General features: G+C 37.0%; 1 protein-coding gene across 1 annotated transcript; it reads left to right on the forward strand.

The window, feature by feature from the left end:
* The first annotated feature begins 3,983 nt into the window (after nt 1–3,983).
* On the forward strand, nt 3,984–16,880 carry LOC105217514 (hairy/enhancer-of-split related with YRPW motif protein). The gene is made up of 3 exons (XM_011192557.3): nt 3,984–13,803; nt 13,870–14,084; nt 15,735–16,880. Exons 1-3 carry the CDS (start codon nt 13,631–13,633, stop codon nt 16,667–16,669), a joined length of 1,323 nt encoding a protein of 440 aa, XP_011190859.1. The 5' UTR covers nt 3,984–13,630; the 3' UTR covers nt 16,670–16,880.
* Nucleotides 16,881–17,234: the final 354 nt, after the last annotated feature.

Below are 17,234 nucleotides of genomic sequence, written 5' to 3' on the forward strand. Positions count from 1 at the left end.
AAGTCATAATAAATGAGTTTTTATTTTTCCTGTATTATGATTAACAATAAACTCTAAAAAAAATAATAGAAACCTTATTGGTGACTTTTCAGTTCAGAACTAATTTTCAAAAGAAGTCCATTTTCGACTCACAATTCCCCTTAAATCTAAAAAAATCCAGTTCAGCAGCCACAGAGTTATAAGGCAAACTCATTACTTTGAAACAAATTAAAAAAATGTCTCTGTCCAGTTTATATTTTTCTGGGTTTTTTAATTGGCCTACATTCCCACAACTTTTTAATACTATCAAGATACAATAGGTTTGTTTTTAGTTTAACATTTTCATAGTTTCAAAAAATTAAATTCTATCAGCAGAAAAGTATCAAAATAGGCCGTTTGTGAACAAAAAAGTATCAAATCACAAAATTTAGAAAAAAAAGTATCAAAACGGCAACGCTGTTAGTGACTAATGTATTCATTTATTTCACATATTATACATCGTCGGCAGAAAGATTGCTTTGAAAACAACAAATTACAATTTTTCAAATGACTATGTAGAATTAAATTCTATTATTTAAAAATTCAATTACTTTGGGGGGGAGGGGTTTAACACCCCAAAACCCCCCCCTGCGTTCACCCCTGATGTGTATATATATAGCTAAATCGATTAGTTTTTTGACTTACAAACAACCGTTATGCGAACAAAACTATAATACTCTCATAGCAACTTTGTTTCGAGAGTATAAATGTAGAAGACCTAATAGGTTAGTTTAGGTTATGTCCGAAAGAGTCTAGATATGGAATGTTATCTAGCACCTACTCGTTTTTGTAATCTAAGCTAGGGTAAACGCATCAGCATAACTAAACTAATCATGAAAAGATTCTACCATGATTAATGAAACTTTATATATAAATAAGTATGCAACAGACCTACATATATACGTATTTGGTTAGGGGTAATAGATCTTTCCAAAATTATACAACTAATTTGCATATATTTTTCTTAAAAAGGACAATAGTTTGGCTGCCGACTTGATGACATTTCTAACCGCAACATAATTAATCTCAGAGATACATACATACCTTACATAAAATAAATGGGACTCTCAGACTCTTTCGACGGATTTATTTAATTTTTTCAATTTAAAGTTCCATTTGTATATATGTACATACATATATTCGTTTGTATGTTAAATCTAGCGCGAATACAATTGAGAATGAAAACGAAAAAACTTGTTTCGAATTACACTCAAATGAAATGGTGCTTTGTATTCAATTAGTCACATCACTCAAGTTGGAGAGGGGCGAGCTGCGGCTGTGACCATTAATGTGAGACTAAAAAACGTTTAAAAGGTAAACTGTGCTAAATTTGGAAAACATGCATTAACAGCTACTTTACAATTTATCTAAACAAGTGCATATGTATGTATGTGAATGCTGAACTCTTAAAAGCCGAAATAAGTTGAATGTTTCGATTAAGTTGTACAAAGAATTCATATTGCTTTATAAATTCTGTGCGACAATTTCAATTGTGACGTGTGAAAATTGATCACTTAATAGCTTCTCCGAATGGAAAGTAATAAACACAAGAGTCAATAAAATTATGAACTTGTGATGAATTCATAGCAATCTCACACACAAAGAGCACAAAGAGGACTTTAACAATTCAACTCATTCCTCGCTGCAAAGTTACACATGCACATGTTATGATTCACCGAAAATGTCTCGTGTCTTTGATTCGTAAAAAGTAAAGAGTTGGCAAAAATTAGAAATGCTTTGCGCGTTTGTGTTTTTTACGTAAGTACCGTACGGAGTGATGCAGCGAATTGATGAGTATGGATGAGGCAAAGCAAAGCGATCATCCTGTTGAAGTATTCCCACAACACGAACACCGAGCATTGCCAATTATCGAATGATTGATACTTTCGATACGATTGATTCAAAGTGATTTCTACAGACAAGTACGTACGTATATACACACACGCACATGTAAATGGATACGGTAGAGGCGCTTAAAAGGCTCGTTTGCACACGTTTCGCCAATTTGATTTTAATTTTTAATTGCAAACGAACACGTCATTGTTTCGTGTAACCGTTCGTGAAGCCAATGACAATCGCCGATTTGGCTTTGAAGTGTCATTATCAAGGTATCGATTCCCTCCTTTCTGCCACTTCACACAGATGAATGAGTAGTTGTTGTTGCTTACGTGGTTGCGCGTGACACACAATGACCGCTAGATCCCCTGCGGCGTTAAATTTTCATTCTATCGGCATATTTTGTAACTATAGAAGGGCTAGTCGCAAGGAAAATGCGCAGACATAAAATATGTATTGTTCCGACAGTCTCAAATTCTACGCGCATCTGTAGAGTGATACACGAAGTGCACGTGAATAAATACTCGTACATATATGCAATATATGTACTTGTGGGCATGAATTTCCAATGACCTTAATTTACATTTTATTACAGTTGCATATATTGCATACGTTTGTAGGTGTGTATGAAATTCGAAACACATTGACAAGTGCAAAAATTAAAATTATTTATGATTGCAAATATTGTGTATAATAAATAATTCAGAAACTGTGGCGAAAATCGCCAATGGCCATATGCGTGCGATCGTTGCACTTTTGGCCCACTTAAATGCCCTCTTTTAAATGGACGTGTCCCGAACGTAATTGCGGCGATATATTTAATTAGCGTTCATTGTTCGAAACAAATGCTTTCGATGGGATGGCTGTATAGAATATTTTAAGAGATTTTAAATTTATTTTAGTGTTGAGATCCCTGCTTTTACCATCGATATAAAATACACATACAATTGCGAAATTAATTTTATTTTTGGAAGTTTTCTGGAAAGGTATTACGTATTTTTAATCAATTTTATTATATGTATGTATCTATCAAACTTCAATATATCTTTAGATAGCCAAACTGATTTTATAATTTAAATATACAAATATATTTTATATAAATACTAATTTGTAGCTAACTCAAGGTTTCCAACTAAACTTGTAGCTGATATAAAGATTCACGGAATTGAGAATTGAACTACAGGTCTAATTTTGAAAATGATTGATAAACATTTATGTAATACCAAACACAAATAAACAAAAAATGCTGGTTTTTATATGTATTTTATTAGTATTTATTCAGAGGAAATCTTTTTTCTAATAATATGTCTCCATGCCAAAAATTAGTGAAATCGGGTCATACTTCCTGTTTAGTGCAAACAAAAAACTCCTCTGCATTACTTTCAATTACTCCGAAAAGTAATAGAACAGTAATGCAAAGGAGATAAGCCGACCGAAACCAACTTCACTAATTTTTACAACACAACATTACACGAAGAAAAAGAAGACATCATTGGAAGGATCCGAACAAAACACCCGCGCTTTTTCTGAAGTGAACAAAACACACAATTCCAATATACAGTGAAATAAGCAAATCAAATATTCAAAACTCAAATTTAATACACAAAAAGGAAAGTGAACGACAATTCAACAATCACTTGGAGAATAACTCGGAGAGCATATCCCCCACAATCACAACATTCAACACCATACAACACAAGAAGGAAAAATCATACGCAAAACAGGTCAATAAAATAAATATATACTAACACTAAATTAAAGTTACATTGTATTTAAACATATTAACAATTATTGTACATATATATACATACACCCTTCAAAACTTAATGTACACTCAATTTTAAACAAAATACACTGAATTATTATAACGTTGAATTCCAAAATTATAACTTTTCTTTAAAACCGTAAATCGGCCCCGTTCGTCGTAAGCCGACATTTTGGTCCTTCGAGCCGGATAATTTAAAGAAAAGTTCTTCGTGGGAATTCACCCGACATCAAAATCATCGTTGGAATTACATCACGGAAACATAGTGTACCCAACAAAAAGCTTGCATGCCGAACACCACCAATAGGACACAAAAATATTAAATAAATACCTTACACTAACCAGAAAGGCAAAAACTGTAAGTGCGACCCATATTTATTATACATATTTATGTCAAAGGTGTTAATAAAAAGTGTTAAATTTTCAATTTTCAAATTGTGTGCTTAAAGGTTCTTAAATTCAATTTATTTGACTATTGAGTTTCACTAAGTTTTTATTGCATTAATTACTTGTGTACATACATAAATACACCCGAAAGAAGAAGTGCAAGAATAAAATACATTGCACTCTTCTAGTAACAAAAATAATAAATACTTAAATAAATATACACAATCGCACTCATCTACTTTTATACCTACGAACTAGCGAACTAGTTCGTATACGAATTGTTAGTGGCGGACTAATAGCGAGCAGCATATAATAACGGGTGATTTTTTTGAGGTTAGGATTTTCATGCATTAGTATTTGACAGATCACGTGGGATTTCAGACATGGTGTCAAAGAGAAAGATGCTCAGTATGCTTTGACATTTCATCATGAATAGATTACTAACGAGCAACGCTTGCAAATCATTGAATTTTATTACCAAAATCAGTGTTCGGTTCGAAATGTGAAAATCCGCTTTTTTATCGACAAATTTTGTTCAGCGATGAGGCTCATTTCTGGTTGAATGGCTACGTAAATAAGCAAAATTGCCGCATTTGGGGTGAAGAGCAACCAGAAGCCGTTCAAGAACTGCCCATGCATCCCGAAAAATGCACTGTTTGGTGTGGTTTGTACGCTGGTGGAATCATTGGACCGTATTTTTTCAAAGATGCTGTTGGACGCAACGTTACGGTGAATGGCGATCGCTATCGTTCGATGCTAACAAACTTTTTGTTGCCAAAAATGGAAGAACTGAACTTGGTTGACATGTGGTTTCAACAAGATGGCGCTACATGCCACACAGCTCGCGATTCTATGGCCATTTTGAGGGAAAACTTCGGAGAACAATTCATCTCAAGAAATGGACCCGTAAGTTGGCCACCAAGATCATGCGATTTAACGCCTTTAGACTATTTTTTGTGGGGCTACGTCAAGTCTAAAGTCTACAGAAATAAGCCAGCAACTATTCCAGCTTTGGAAGACAACATTTCCGAAGAAATTCGGGCTATTCCGGCCGAAATGCTCGAAAAAGTTGCCCAAAATTGGACTTTCCGAATGGACCACCTAAGACGCAGCCGCGGTCAACATTTAAATGAAATTATCTTCAAAAAGTAAATGTCATGAACCAATCTAACGTTTCAAATAAAGAACCGATGAGATTTTGCAAATTTTATGCGTTATTAGAACGACCAACGACCCAACAGGAAATTTGAACGGTGACTCAAAAGGAAAAATTGCGATCATTCATTAAAATTTTGCGGTTCAAATTTAATCATCTATTTTGCGTATAGATTATAAAAATATTTTTCTATTTCAAATATTAAAACTTTTAACACTTAAAAAAAAAAAAAGAAAAAAAAAATTATTCGAGTTATTCTAAATTCATTCTCCACCCAATTTATCAAACTATTTCTTCTACCTCAAACAATACCCACCCCTCCAACTAAAATGGAAGATTTCAAATTCACCACAACCGATTTAATCGAATTTGTGGAAGATTATTTCCAGACTCACACTGAAGAGGAAACTGTTTACACTCTCGAGATCAAAAGAGTCGAACTCAACTCGCTTTACGAGGAAGCGAAAAAAGCATATGCTGCAATTCGCAGACTTTCTCGTGAAACCCAAGAAACCATCGACTTTAATAAAGTCAAAGATAGATATAAAAAATGCTATCAAATGTACCTCTCTTGTTTAGCATCAATTAATGAAAATGTCGATTTACGTAAAACACAGGTGTCAAACCAACCTATAAAGGAAAGACCCTCTGAAGCCACAGCAATAGATTTCGGCCCCAAAGTTCATCTACCACCATGCGACACTGACATTTTCTACGGAGATTATACAAATTGGTTCACTTTTCGGGACATGTTTACAGCATTGTATATCCGTAACCCGACAATTAGCAATGTCGAAAAACTTTTCCACCTTACTCAGAAGACCCGAGGTGAAGCAAGAGAGGCAATTAAAAACACACCCCTTACACTTCCCTTAGCTCCCTTATGATGGGCTAAATACTTGCAATACAATATTTCCTTAGTTGTTAGACAATATAAACATCAAAAGAATTATGAATTAAAATTAATTAAATGCACTATTTATATTGAACTGAATGCTGACTACAAACCATTCTCGAATGCACCTGAAGACACACAAAAAATTGCATTCAAATCGGTCCAGCCGTTTAGGAGGAGTTCAGTGACACACGCATGTACAGATTATTTTATATAAGTTAAAGAACGAAAATATTAAAGAAAGCAAGCTCTGCAATTAATATTTCGCAACAATCGAAATGCAAGCCCAGCTTAATAACTAGCACGGAAAAAAGCCAGCGAATCAAGCAACACGCGCACCCAACTCTCACTAATAGTTTAGTTATAATTTAGCAGTCGTAACTCAACAATTGTAATTAATCAATTAATTGTCATGTAAATAAATATTGGCAAAAATTAAAGCACCCATTTTGTGTTTTCATTTTTTTTTATTATTTTCAACAAGAATAAAATTAACTTATACAAAGAAGATTAGTATTATACTCATGTCGAAATTGAGAACTCGCTAGCGATAACTCAACAAGCCTGAGTATTAAAGCGAGAATACAAGTCGCCAACAGGTCCTTCTCGTCCCTAATTAAATTCCATAGACAATGTAAACTGGCCCTATACAAAACCATCATTCGACCAGTATTATATTACGGAGCAGAGTCCTGGACGCTACTCGAAAAGGAGAAAACCAAACTGCAAATAATTGAAAGAAGTTCTAAAACATCTTTGGTGCAGTCAAAGGTAATGGCGAGTGGCGTATAAAGTGGAACAATGAGCTAGACTAACTATTTTCTTTTAAATATTTCTTTATTTAGTGAATATGATCTTTGTAGCCTAACAATAAATTATAGAATCTTAAATCTAATTAAAACTAGACAAGCACAACTAAGTGATTGAGTTTTGGTTTAACGTTGCTTATTAGTATTCTTTTTAGACGTGATTGATTACAGGAATGTACTAAAGTATTAGCCAATGGGTTTGGGTGATCTCGGAGTTTATATATGAGAATACTAAGATCTTTATGAATATTTGCATTACACATATACCATAGTGAGCACATAATTGTTTTAAGCATTATTGATTGGAATCTCTGAATTATATCGATGTTAGATGCAGAAGTCGTACCCCACTGTTGAATGCCTTACATCCAAGTCAGCTTTATGAACTATGTTGTCTAGGCAAAGTTTTGAATTTTGTGTAAAAGCTGCCCTGCGGTACACCAGCCCTTATCGGTCGTTCTTCAGATACGCAGTCTCCTACTTTAACAGTAATTTATTCTAAGGTATTTGTTTGTGGTGCGATCTATTGGACAGGCCAAAGATTTTTCAGCCCATCTAGTTTTGGTCAATAAGACAGACTTTGGCATACCTGTAGAAAGTTGCTCTTTTAGGTAAAAATTAAACACAAGAAAAATCAGTAAGCTCGTGCTATGTTTAGAGGTGCCCCATCTACATGAAGTTTCGTAAACATTTGATAAACTCTATTTGATGTTCATAGCGATGCTATGTTAGAGTAAAATAGAAATAAATGATCTTAAAGCTTGCGTGTTACGTATCAGGGGGAGGGGGATATTACTTTCTTTACACCCACCGATAGAATGGTCGTGACTTTTAGAGTTTTTCAGCTGGAATCGGGAAATTTACTGTAAGTAGCATATATTCATGATATATAAGATGCTTGTAGATTAGTTTAATGTAATTAGGACTTATTACTTGTCTTAATAGCAGAAATATCTGTCAAGTTCAAACATGACAAATGACGAGCTGTCCTGTCTTTGGTTTGCCGGACAAATTACCTGTTTCTCAAATACCTACATAAAATGGTGTCTGTTCATAAAACATTAATTAAAGCTCGAAAAAACAACAAAAGAGCTGACAGTTCTTGAAATATCTGAAAGCTTAGGAATTGTAGCTGTTTAAAAGGGTGCCGTATTCCCAAGGAGGAAGTAAGTTTCTTACTCGACCAAAGCTCAACCAGAAAAAAATTGCGATAGGCGATGTAGATATTGTTACAACTGTGAAGAATAAGAAAAATATCTAGTCCTAACCACCTCTACAAAAAAGAGATTAAATTTGACGTCATTAGCCCTTGAGTGTGATTTTACTGGAGTCTCCGACAGACCCGCTGCAATTATAGCCCCTTCTGTCTTAAAAAAACGTTCGTATTGTTTCATGGAACGATCCAAGTTGTATCATTGATCGTACAAATTTGCGCCGTGGAAAAACTAAGATCAGATCAACTTTACAAGAAGAGGATTGCAATAAAATACTTCGTGGTTTGTATTTTGACGAAAGGAAAGATAAGAATTTGGTTCGTATTGATAAACAATGGAAATTTTACAGAAAACGACAGATAGAAATCATTATGTGATTTTATCGGAACAAAGAAGCAACTAGTATTTTGGTCATGCCACCTGTGAGTCGGAGACACCAAAAACTATTAAATAAACTACATATATTATTACATTTGAAATCTAAGTCGGTAAAGCTGAGTGAATTAGCTGTTGTTGTTGGGTGCGATGGAACTGTAGTGAATGCAGGTTTCAAAGGTGGTGTTATTCGTCTGAAGGAGGAGGAATTCATTTGGCAAACACAGTGGTTTATCTGTCAATTGCATTTAAATGAGTTACCATTACGTCATCTTTGATTACATTTAGACGGACATCGGATCGCAATTACAAATTTGTCAAACAATACCTATAGTCGAATTTACCTACAATGTTACCTGAAATAACTAGGGAAGAGGTTAGTACCGACCAAAAGTAGTTATACGACGGCTATCAGTACTGGTATACAATGTGGTTTACAATTTTTTATTTTTTCTTGAAACGTAATTAGATATATTTTTACATTTCATATGATTGCAACTAGTGAAACAAAACAAAATTGTACTTTTTATTTTTGTATAAGTTCGTAGGATGTTGTTCGCTTTAGTCTACGCCTGCTATTTCTAATCTCTCCAAGTCGTCAGGCTTCTGCGTTTACGTGATTTTGCAACCTCGCTGAATGTTTCAATGCCGTTTCGTGAATAACTCCCGGACAATTTTTATATGAAGATCACGGTGCAGATCTGAATTACGTATATACCACGGGACATTTACAAATTTGCATAGGACTTTATTTTGGAACCGTTGTATCGCTTGAATGTATATCGGTGCAGCGCATCGCCACAGTTGAATTCCGTATGTCCAAATAGGTTTCAACGTTTGATTATATACGAGGATTTTGTTTGATGTTGTTAGCTGCGATTTGTTACCGATTAACCTGCTTATTTTGTTATATCTTAGATTTAGTTCTGCAACTTTTTTTGTATGTGCTCTTTCCATTTCAGCTTTGCATCTAGCGTTATGCCTAGATATTTCGCAGAGGTTGAGTATGGGATTACCACATTACCAATATGTAAGGGAATATATGTATCTAGCACTTTTGTTCGTGTTGTTTACGTGCACCATCTCTGTGTCCATTCCACTATTTTGTTAATTGAGGATTGCATTCTGTTGGCCGATTCCACTCCGTTTTTGCCTGTCGTTATGATGCAGGTATCATCAGCAAATGTGACAATTGTACAGTTTGTCGGCGTAGGCATATCCCAAGTGAACAAGATATGTAAAAGTGCTCCCAGGATACTACCTTGGGTACACCTGTTTTTATTGGTTGCAATGTGGTATACGATTGTTCCTGCTTGATTCTGAAGTAGCGGTTGCTCAAGTAAGATTCAGGTAAGTCAGTTAGATATTGTGGTAAGAAACGTCTTAATTTTTAAAGTAAACCATGGTACCATACTCTATCAAATGCCTGAGATACGTCTAGAAAGACAAATTGCAAATTAGTTTATTTTCCATCGCATCTTCCATTAAGTTTGTTATGCGATGTACTTGATCGATTGTGGAATGTTGAGCCCTAAAACCGAATTGATGAATTGGTATGATACCTTTTTCTTCAATTATGTTCTCAAGTCTTTTGATAATGACAGCTTCGAGTAGTTTAGACAAAATAGACAACAATGAGATTAGACGATATGACGAGGCTTCATGTGCACTTTTCCCAGGTTTTTGGACCTTAATGATTTCGGATACCTTCCATGACATTGGGACATATTTAACATTTAAGCAGGCGTTTATTATCGATGTAAGCTTTGTTAATGCTCTGGGTGTTAGATGTTTCAATACATCACTTGTAAATTAAGTCTAAGCCGGGAGCCTTTTTGGGCTTTAATCTAATTTTGATGATATTTTCCACTTCTATTTTTGTAGTTTGTTGAATTTCGCTTACATATTGCGTTGCTTCTAGGTTTGCGTTGTGGTTTACAATGAAATGTTTTCTCGTGCATTAATGGAGCTGAACCATTAACCTAAGTCGTTATTTGAATTCCGATATGAAAGCAATCGTTGACAAAGTATTCCAACGAAATGGATATTTTGGTCACACAAAAATCTTCTCATTGCCATGCTTGACGACGACAGATAGTATATAGGATATACTGCATATCGATAAATTGTAAAAGTAAGATCAGAGAATGGTGTCATTTTCTGACGTGTTCTGGCCTGCGCACCACACGTGAGTGGAGTGCATCGTACGTTGCCCCATGCTGTAATTAATGGCTGCTTCTGATCTTCTGAGTTGTGCAGGTTTAAACGTTTTACGTAAAGATCGCAAGAGAGATAGTGGTGGAGGCCTAGCATTCATACTACACAACACCGTGCAATATCGTTTTATCGAAGGTGACATCGTCCACAGGGCCACTATTCTAGAATGTCAAGGTGTAGCTGTCCGGTCAGGCAATGTCGAGCTCGAAATATTTAATATATACATCCCCCCAGTTACAAGTTGCCCAACACCGATACCTACGGACGTAATCGTTGGCGAACGTCAATTCTGCAAGGTGATCAAAGCTGCTACTGTTCACTTCATACCAGCCGGAGAATTGCAAATATGCGGCCGAATTTCCCGGCTGAAGCGGCAGTTTTAGCAAATGAACGTGACTCCTTACACCAGGTCGATCCCTGCGATCCCCGCATAAGGGATCTCAATTTAGAGATTCGACAACTGGTAAACAACTATAAGCGGACGAAATGGGTAGAGCACTTGAAGTCCTGGAATCTTTCCACTGGTGTGAGCAAGCTCTGGTCAACTGTCAAATCCCTGTGAAACCCGAGGAGGCATGACGACCGGGTTGAAATTCAATTCGGTAGCCATGCCTCCTCGGACCCGGAGAGGTGCGCGAGCTATTTTAGCCGACAATTTATACTGCACCCCCCGGTTGACAAGGCTAAAAGACGTGTCACCAGAAGGCTGCGCAAAATGCGAAGCAACGGCGCGCCACTTGTTTTCACCAGTGGGGAGGTTCAGGATGGATCAAGTCTTCCAAAATCATCGGCCCTGACGGAATCAATTCTCTGATGTTAAAACACATAGGTTTAACGGGAGTATAATATCTCAAAAAGGTACTTAATTTGTCGATAACAACTCTTAATATGTGGAAAATCGGAAGGGCGGTTCCACTACTGAAACCTGGGAAACCCACCTCTTATCGCCCGATAACTCTCCTTTCCCCAGTAGTGAAAACACTTGAGGCCTTGCTGCTCCCGACACTCTAGCGGAACATCAACATGGTTTCCGTAAAGTGCACATCCACGGCGACTCTCTTTACCAACTGGACGAAGGAGTACAGACTAAATCTTAATATTCATGTCGATGGCACACCAATACCGACTGTGAATAATCCCAAGATTTTGATAATCACTAAAGTACAGAGCAGCAACAAAATCCTCAAGTCACTAGCCGGTAGCACTTGGGGAAAGGACAAAGAAACGTTGCTGGCCACTTACAAGGCTATCGGCCGGCCGGTCGTAAATTACGCAGCACCGGTATGGTCGCCTGGATGCAGTGGCACGCAGATGAGGAAGATACAGACATGTCAAAACACCGCACTCCGGACAGCTATACGATGTCTCTTGATGTCACCAGAAGCACATTTGCACAATGAGGCCATTGTGCTGCCTATTAAGGAGCATAATGAACTGTTTACCAAGCAGTTTCTAAATTTTGCAGAAAGCATTATATGCTTCTGTCTAAATGGTCCTTATAGTAGAGAACTAAACTATTTTTCGATGTTCGAAAATCTTAAGGAATTGGTAGATATCGCGCGGTTTTCCAATCTCCAAAATGTCTAACATAGTATAAGAAAGCTTTGGAGATAATTACAACGACGTAAATCGAATCTAGAATCCAGTAAACTTTTGCATACATTATTTTCCATGTGATGCAGATTGTGTAAAGAGAATAACGAAAGCGTCAAACATTTGTTTTGGGTAGAAAAGGGGAACCGTATTTTCAGAATGAGAAATATAGTTTTATGTAATGCAATGCATGACTTATCTCTTTCATTGACCCAGTCACACGACATTGCGCAATATTAGGAGACGAGACTCTTAATCGTACCCACACATAAGTATGTGCGGATATACAGACACCTGTATGGAATACAGAAAATCCGTATAATATGTGTGTGCACAAACATGACCTTGAAAACGTGGGCAACAGATGTAGGCCAATTCACTTGTTGGGGCCGCACACGACCGGCGTTAGTTCAAGTCGCGTGCTCCACGCGTTTGCATGAGGCCAGCAGCAGGAGCCAGATAAACATAACGGCCAACAGCGCAGCAGCACGTCGGCAGCACAAGCCTGCTCTTTGTTATCGTAGAAATGTCAAGTGGCTACCGCGGATGCAGCATCGATAACAGAGAGCCCTTCGTGTATCAAGTTCGCGTTGTGTCAATCAACCAGAACCAATTATAATCTGAAACAAAAACTCTAGCAGCATACATATATGCATGTTTATATACATATATATGATAATATTTATTAGTAGCAACAACAAGAGTAAACAATATCAGAACACCTTATAACTCGTTACGCTCTTAGTTTATCTAATACCCACCCCGTGCATTTGATTGCTCCTTTTACCACCACAGCAAACGCACCAATAGCAAATTGACGCTGAGAGAGCATATGCTCGGCGCTCTCACATTGTTTGCTCTACAGCGAGGATCAACACGCTCTCAACGTATCCTTCCTCGTCCTTCTCCGACGCTGAGGGCTGTGGCGTGTGCTCAAAGTCGTTGAACGTTGGTGTTGTATTACAAACATCTATATACATGCTTTGGATGCGCTTTGGGCTGCTTGTCACCACCTTTGTCAGCAAAGCCGACCGACACATGCTTGCCTATAGCCAGGGGGTGGTTTGAGTCCAGATTTTATTGGCGAGGATACAATGAGCTTTGTACAGGATTCGCCAAGCGGGACAAGGGTTCAGGATATAACGGCACACGCAGGTCGCACGTTGGTCATGCGCTGCAAAATCAGTCGAACGCCGTTCGTACACACGATAAGTCACGTGTGGCTACTAGCTCTGGTAATAATTAAACAAAAATAAACACATAGTTGGTTTTCATAGAGGTTCAATCAACTTGACCACAACAAATTTCAAAACTGTAACCTGTTCCTTCAACTTAACTGTGTATTATTGATTTGTGCTACGAAAAATGGAACATAACCTTCATAACAATACGCCGGTACATTGGGGCTATGGAGCGGCTCCAGTACCAACTACGCCGCACAGTCACTGGGCACCGCCACCGCAAAGTCATAGCTTGAAACGCGCAATGTCCGAAAGTGATTGTGATGAACTCTACTCCGAGGAATCCTCGAAGGAGCAGTAAGTAATTTTTCCATTCAATTAAAGGAGAGATTTTAACCTTTGATTTTTCTTCTAAAAATCTAGAATTTCTCCAAGCGAAACTGGAAGCTGTCAGTTATTGACACGTAAGAAGAGGCGAGGTGTCATCGAGAAGAAGCGACGGGATCGCATAAACTCTTCACTTACCGAGTTGAAACGTCTTGTGCCATCGGCTTATGAAAAGCAAGGTTCTGCTAAACTGGAGAAGGCTGAAATCTTGCAATTAACCGTGGAACATTTAAAAAATCTACAATCAAAAGGTAAATTTAATGAAATGCGCTTATTTAAGCTTTTTTAGTGAAAGCTCACATACATATTCGTACATACATTTATAACGCACCGTTACTCGCATGCGCATATTGAAAATGGTTTGAACAAGAAATCAAATGAAATCGTAAAGAAAGTGATGTGTAAAATATCACACAACTTGTTGAAGTTAAATTGGTATAAATAGCAAAGTGCGTGTTTGTTGTAATCATTGAAAATCGAAATTTAATAATCCTTCGAAATATAGTGTTTTAATAGAAAATAAAAATATTGTGAAGTGCTGCAAGTGCCTGAATTAGTGACTAAATCGAACCAAAATTAATATATAGTCGAACCTCTCGAAGTTCTCCATAACTCGAACACTTGAATTGGTAATAGATGTCAAAATTCATACGAATTACCTTCCATTACTCTAAGTCTCTCCAACTCGAAGTTTTTGTGTCGATTATGGTGATTAGAGTTAGAGAAATTGAACTCTATGTACATATATTAAAATCGTAAAATACATTTTTTTAGAAATCTATAATATCAATTTCATTCAAGGGAAGTGATCTAATTAAAAGTTTAAGTGTAGTGAAATGGGTGATCCTTAATTAATTGCTACAGTTTAAAACAGGTTAAAGAAATTTTGGATTTGCAACAAATTCGTTCAGTAAAATCTATCTATCTGCAACAAAAAAGGATATTAATATCTAAGAATCTGTGCTGAACTGAACTGTGAAAATTGGTCTGCTGTGTTGTTCATTTCCGGCATTCTTGAAAGTTCTATAGAGAGATTTGCAAAAGATAGTGGATAATTAAATTAAAAGTAATAATAAAAGTTTAAATACTGAAAAAACTGAATGAAAGAGTTGTAAGAGTATTATACGTAATATTGCATTCCTATATTCGAATTTTACAAGAAAAAAATTAAAACAAAATAATATTTCTGATCGCTGTTGGCATAAGACTATTAAGAGAGTTCTTATTGAAAAAAAAGTAATAATAATAAATCAGTTTTATATCTAAAAAAAAACCTTCCCGATAGAACTTCTCCGATTTTTATTCCTTTTTAGAAACTGTTCAATTTGCTTATTGCGAACAAGTAAAAGCATTTTCTGTCACTTTCAGACACCGTTATAGCAATTATATGCCTAAAGCGTTTTCGTGAATTCGGTTTCACCAGTTTTCCCACCTAAAAAGTGCTTCCCACGCTTTCAACTTATCATACATATAATCCGCCAGTGCAACTCTCCCACCAACCACCACCACCAATTTGGTGCCATTAGTAGGATCAGCAGTCAATTGCCAACAGCAAGGGAATTGTATGCAAGTTAGCAAGTGCCTTTGTCGCGCTATTAATTCACCCGTAATGCAAATAATTCTCTATGTCCCACCAACATACATACAGACAACACTGTTATACCACGCTGGCACAAACTCACCCTCTCAGAGGGTAAAGGGGTTGCTCAAGCGCTGTGAAATATGCTCTATTGTGGGAATAAAAATCTTTATAGTTTTTATTTAGTATTTAATATGAGAAAAATGTGCGTTTGTATGTACGAGTGTATGCGTGAGTTAATTGATACACAAAGCCATCGCATGTTTGCATACATGACTGACTTTAATGACTTCTTTATAACTGTATTTATTTATATTTGTAGGTATTGAGTCGTTCAGCTATGATCCTCAACGCTTCGCCATGGATTATCATATTATCGGTTTTCGGGAGTGCGCCGCCGAGGTGGCACGCTACTTAGTGACCATAGAGGGTATGGATATACAGGACCCACTCCGCCTACGTCTGATGTCGCATTTGCAGTATTTCGTGCAACAGCGTGAATTGTCGGCCAAGAGTTGTGCCAGTCCTGGAGGCTGGACTTCGGCGTCCGCATCCAGTGGCTATCAGACGAATTGCAGTGCAACACCGTATCAATCCTATACTGGCACACCGACCGCTCATCCTGGCATTAATCCGACTTATATGCCCACGCCAATACATGCTTATCCCACGCTGAGCACCTCACCCACCACCACCTCGCACCTGCAGCTGCATCCACATCACCTACAACAACAACAACTGCAGCAGCAACCACAGCAGCAGGCGGCGTCGGTACAGGTTAATCGCGCTTCTTCGGCCAATGGAACAGTGCCAAGTGAAACGATGCCCACCATAAGCCACACAACCAATCAGCAAAATCCGCAGCAACAACAACAACAGCAGCAGCAACAGTCGCTTTCAACGCATCAAACGCAGGCAGCGCCTTCGCACGTGCAGCAAACACCTGTATCGCATGAATCACACCTCCAACAGCAACAACAACAACAGCCGACGGCACCACAAGCGCAGACGCAGCCTCAACACTACACGCAAGAGCACACGCATCCCGATCAGCAAGCCGTGACCTATGCGGACTTATCCAACGCCCAGGTCCATATTGATCACCGAAATCCCTCAGCGGCCATTGCAGCCACTGGCCTAAACTACTCCGGCTCCACGCATTACCCAGTCGCAGGTGCACAAGAGTACAATTCAAATTATGTTGCTGCCAACGGTTCCAAGCCATATCGACCATGGGGTGCAGAAATGGCCTATTAACGGCCATATGCAAATGCACGAGTATAACATAACTGCGAATATGTGTGAATGAAATAACGGCGTAATGATATTCATAACCTAGTCACGAACAAAAACAATTCAAGTCAAACTTACCCACTCAAATTATGAAATAAGAAAATATGAAAAATTTGAAGTAAATATAAATATTTATGAAAGGCACTTACATATTTAAAGTATGCATTTATATATGTAAATATGTATGCATATAGTGATCTAACGTGTACAAATATTCACATTAAAAGTTTTCTTAAGGAATTAGGATTTACTTAATTTTAGCTTTAATATAATATAAATTTTGTAAAGAAAAGAACATATAACATATACATATTTTTATACAGAATTATTGGAGATATACCATAATTGTACAAATAGAAATGGAATGGTTTATACACATAAAGCTTTTTCCTACAAACATTCTTAGATTTATATTTAAATTACAAATAGCTTGTAAAACAAAAGCAATGTATATTTTTTAAAGAAAATAAAAATAAATTAACAAGTCATAAATAACTATTATTCATATTTTAATAAGATATATATAGAT

The sequence above is a fragment of the Zeugodacus cucurbitae genome, chromosome 6 (genome assembly GCF_028554725.1).
Source record: "Zeugodacus cucurbitae isolate PBARC_wt_2022May chromosome 6, idZeuCucr1.2, whole genome shotgun sequence".
Taxonomy (NCBI): Eukaryota; Metazoa; Arthropoda; class Insecta; order Diptera; family Tephritidae; genus Zeugodacus; species Zeugodacus cucurbitae.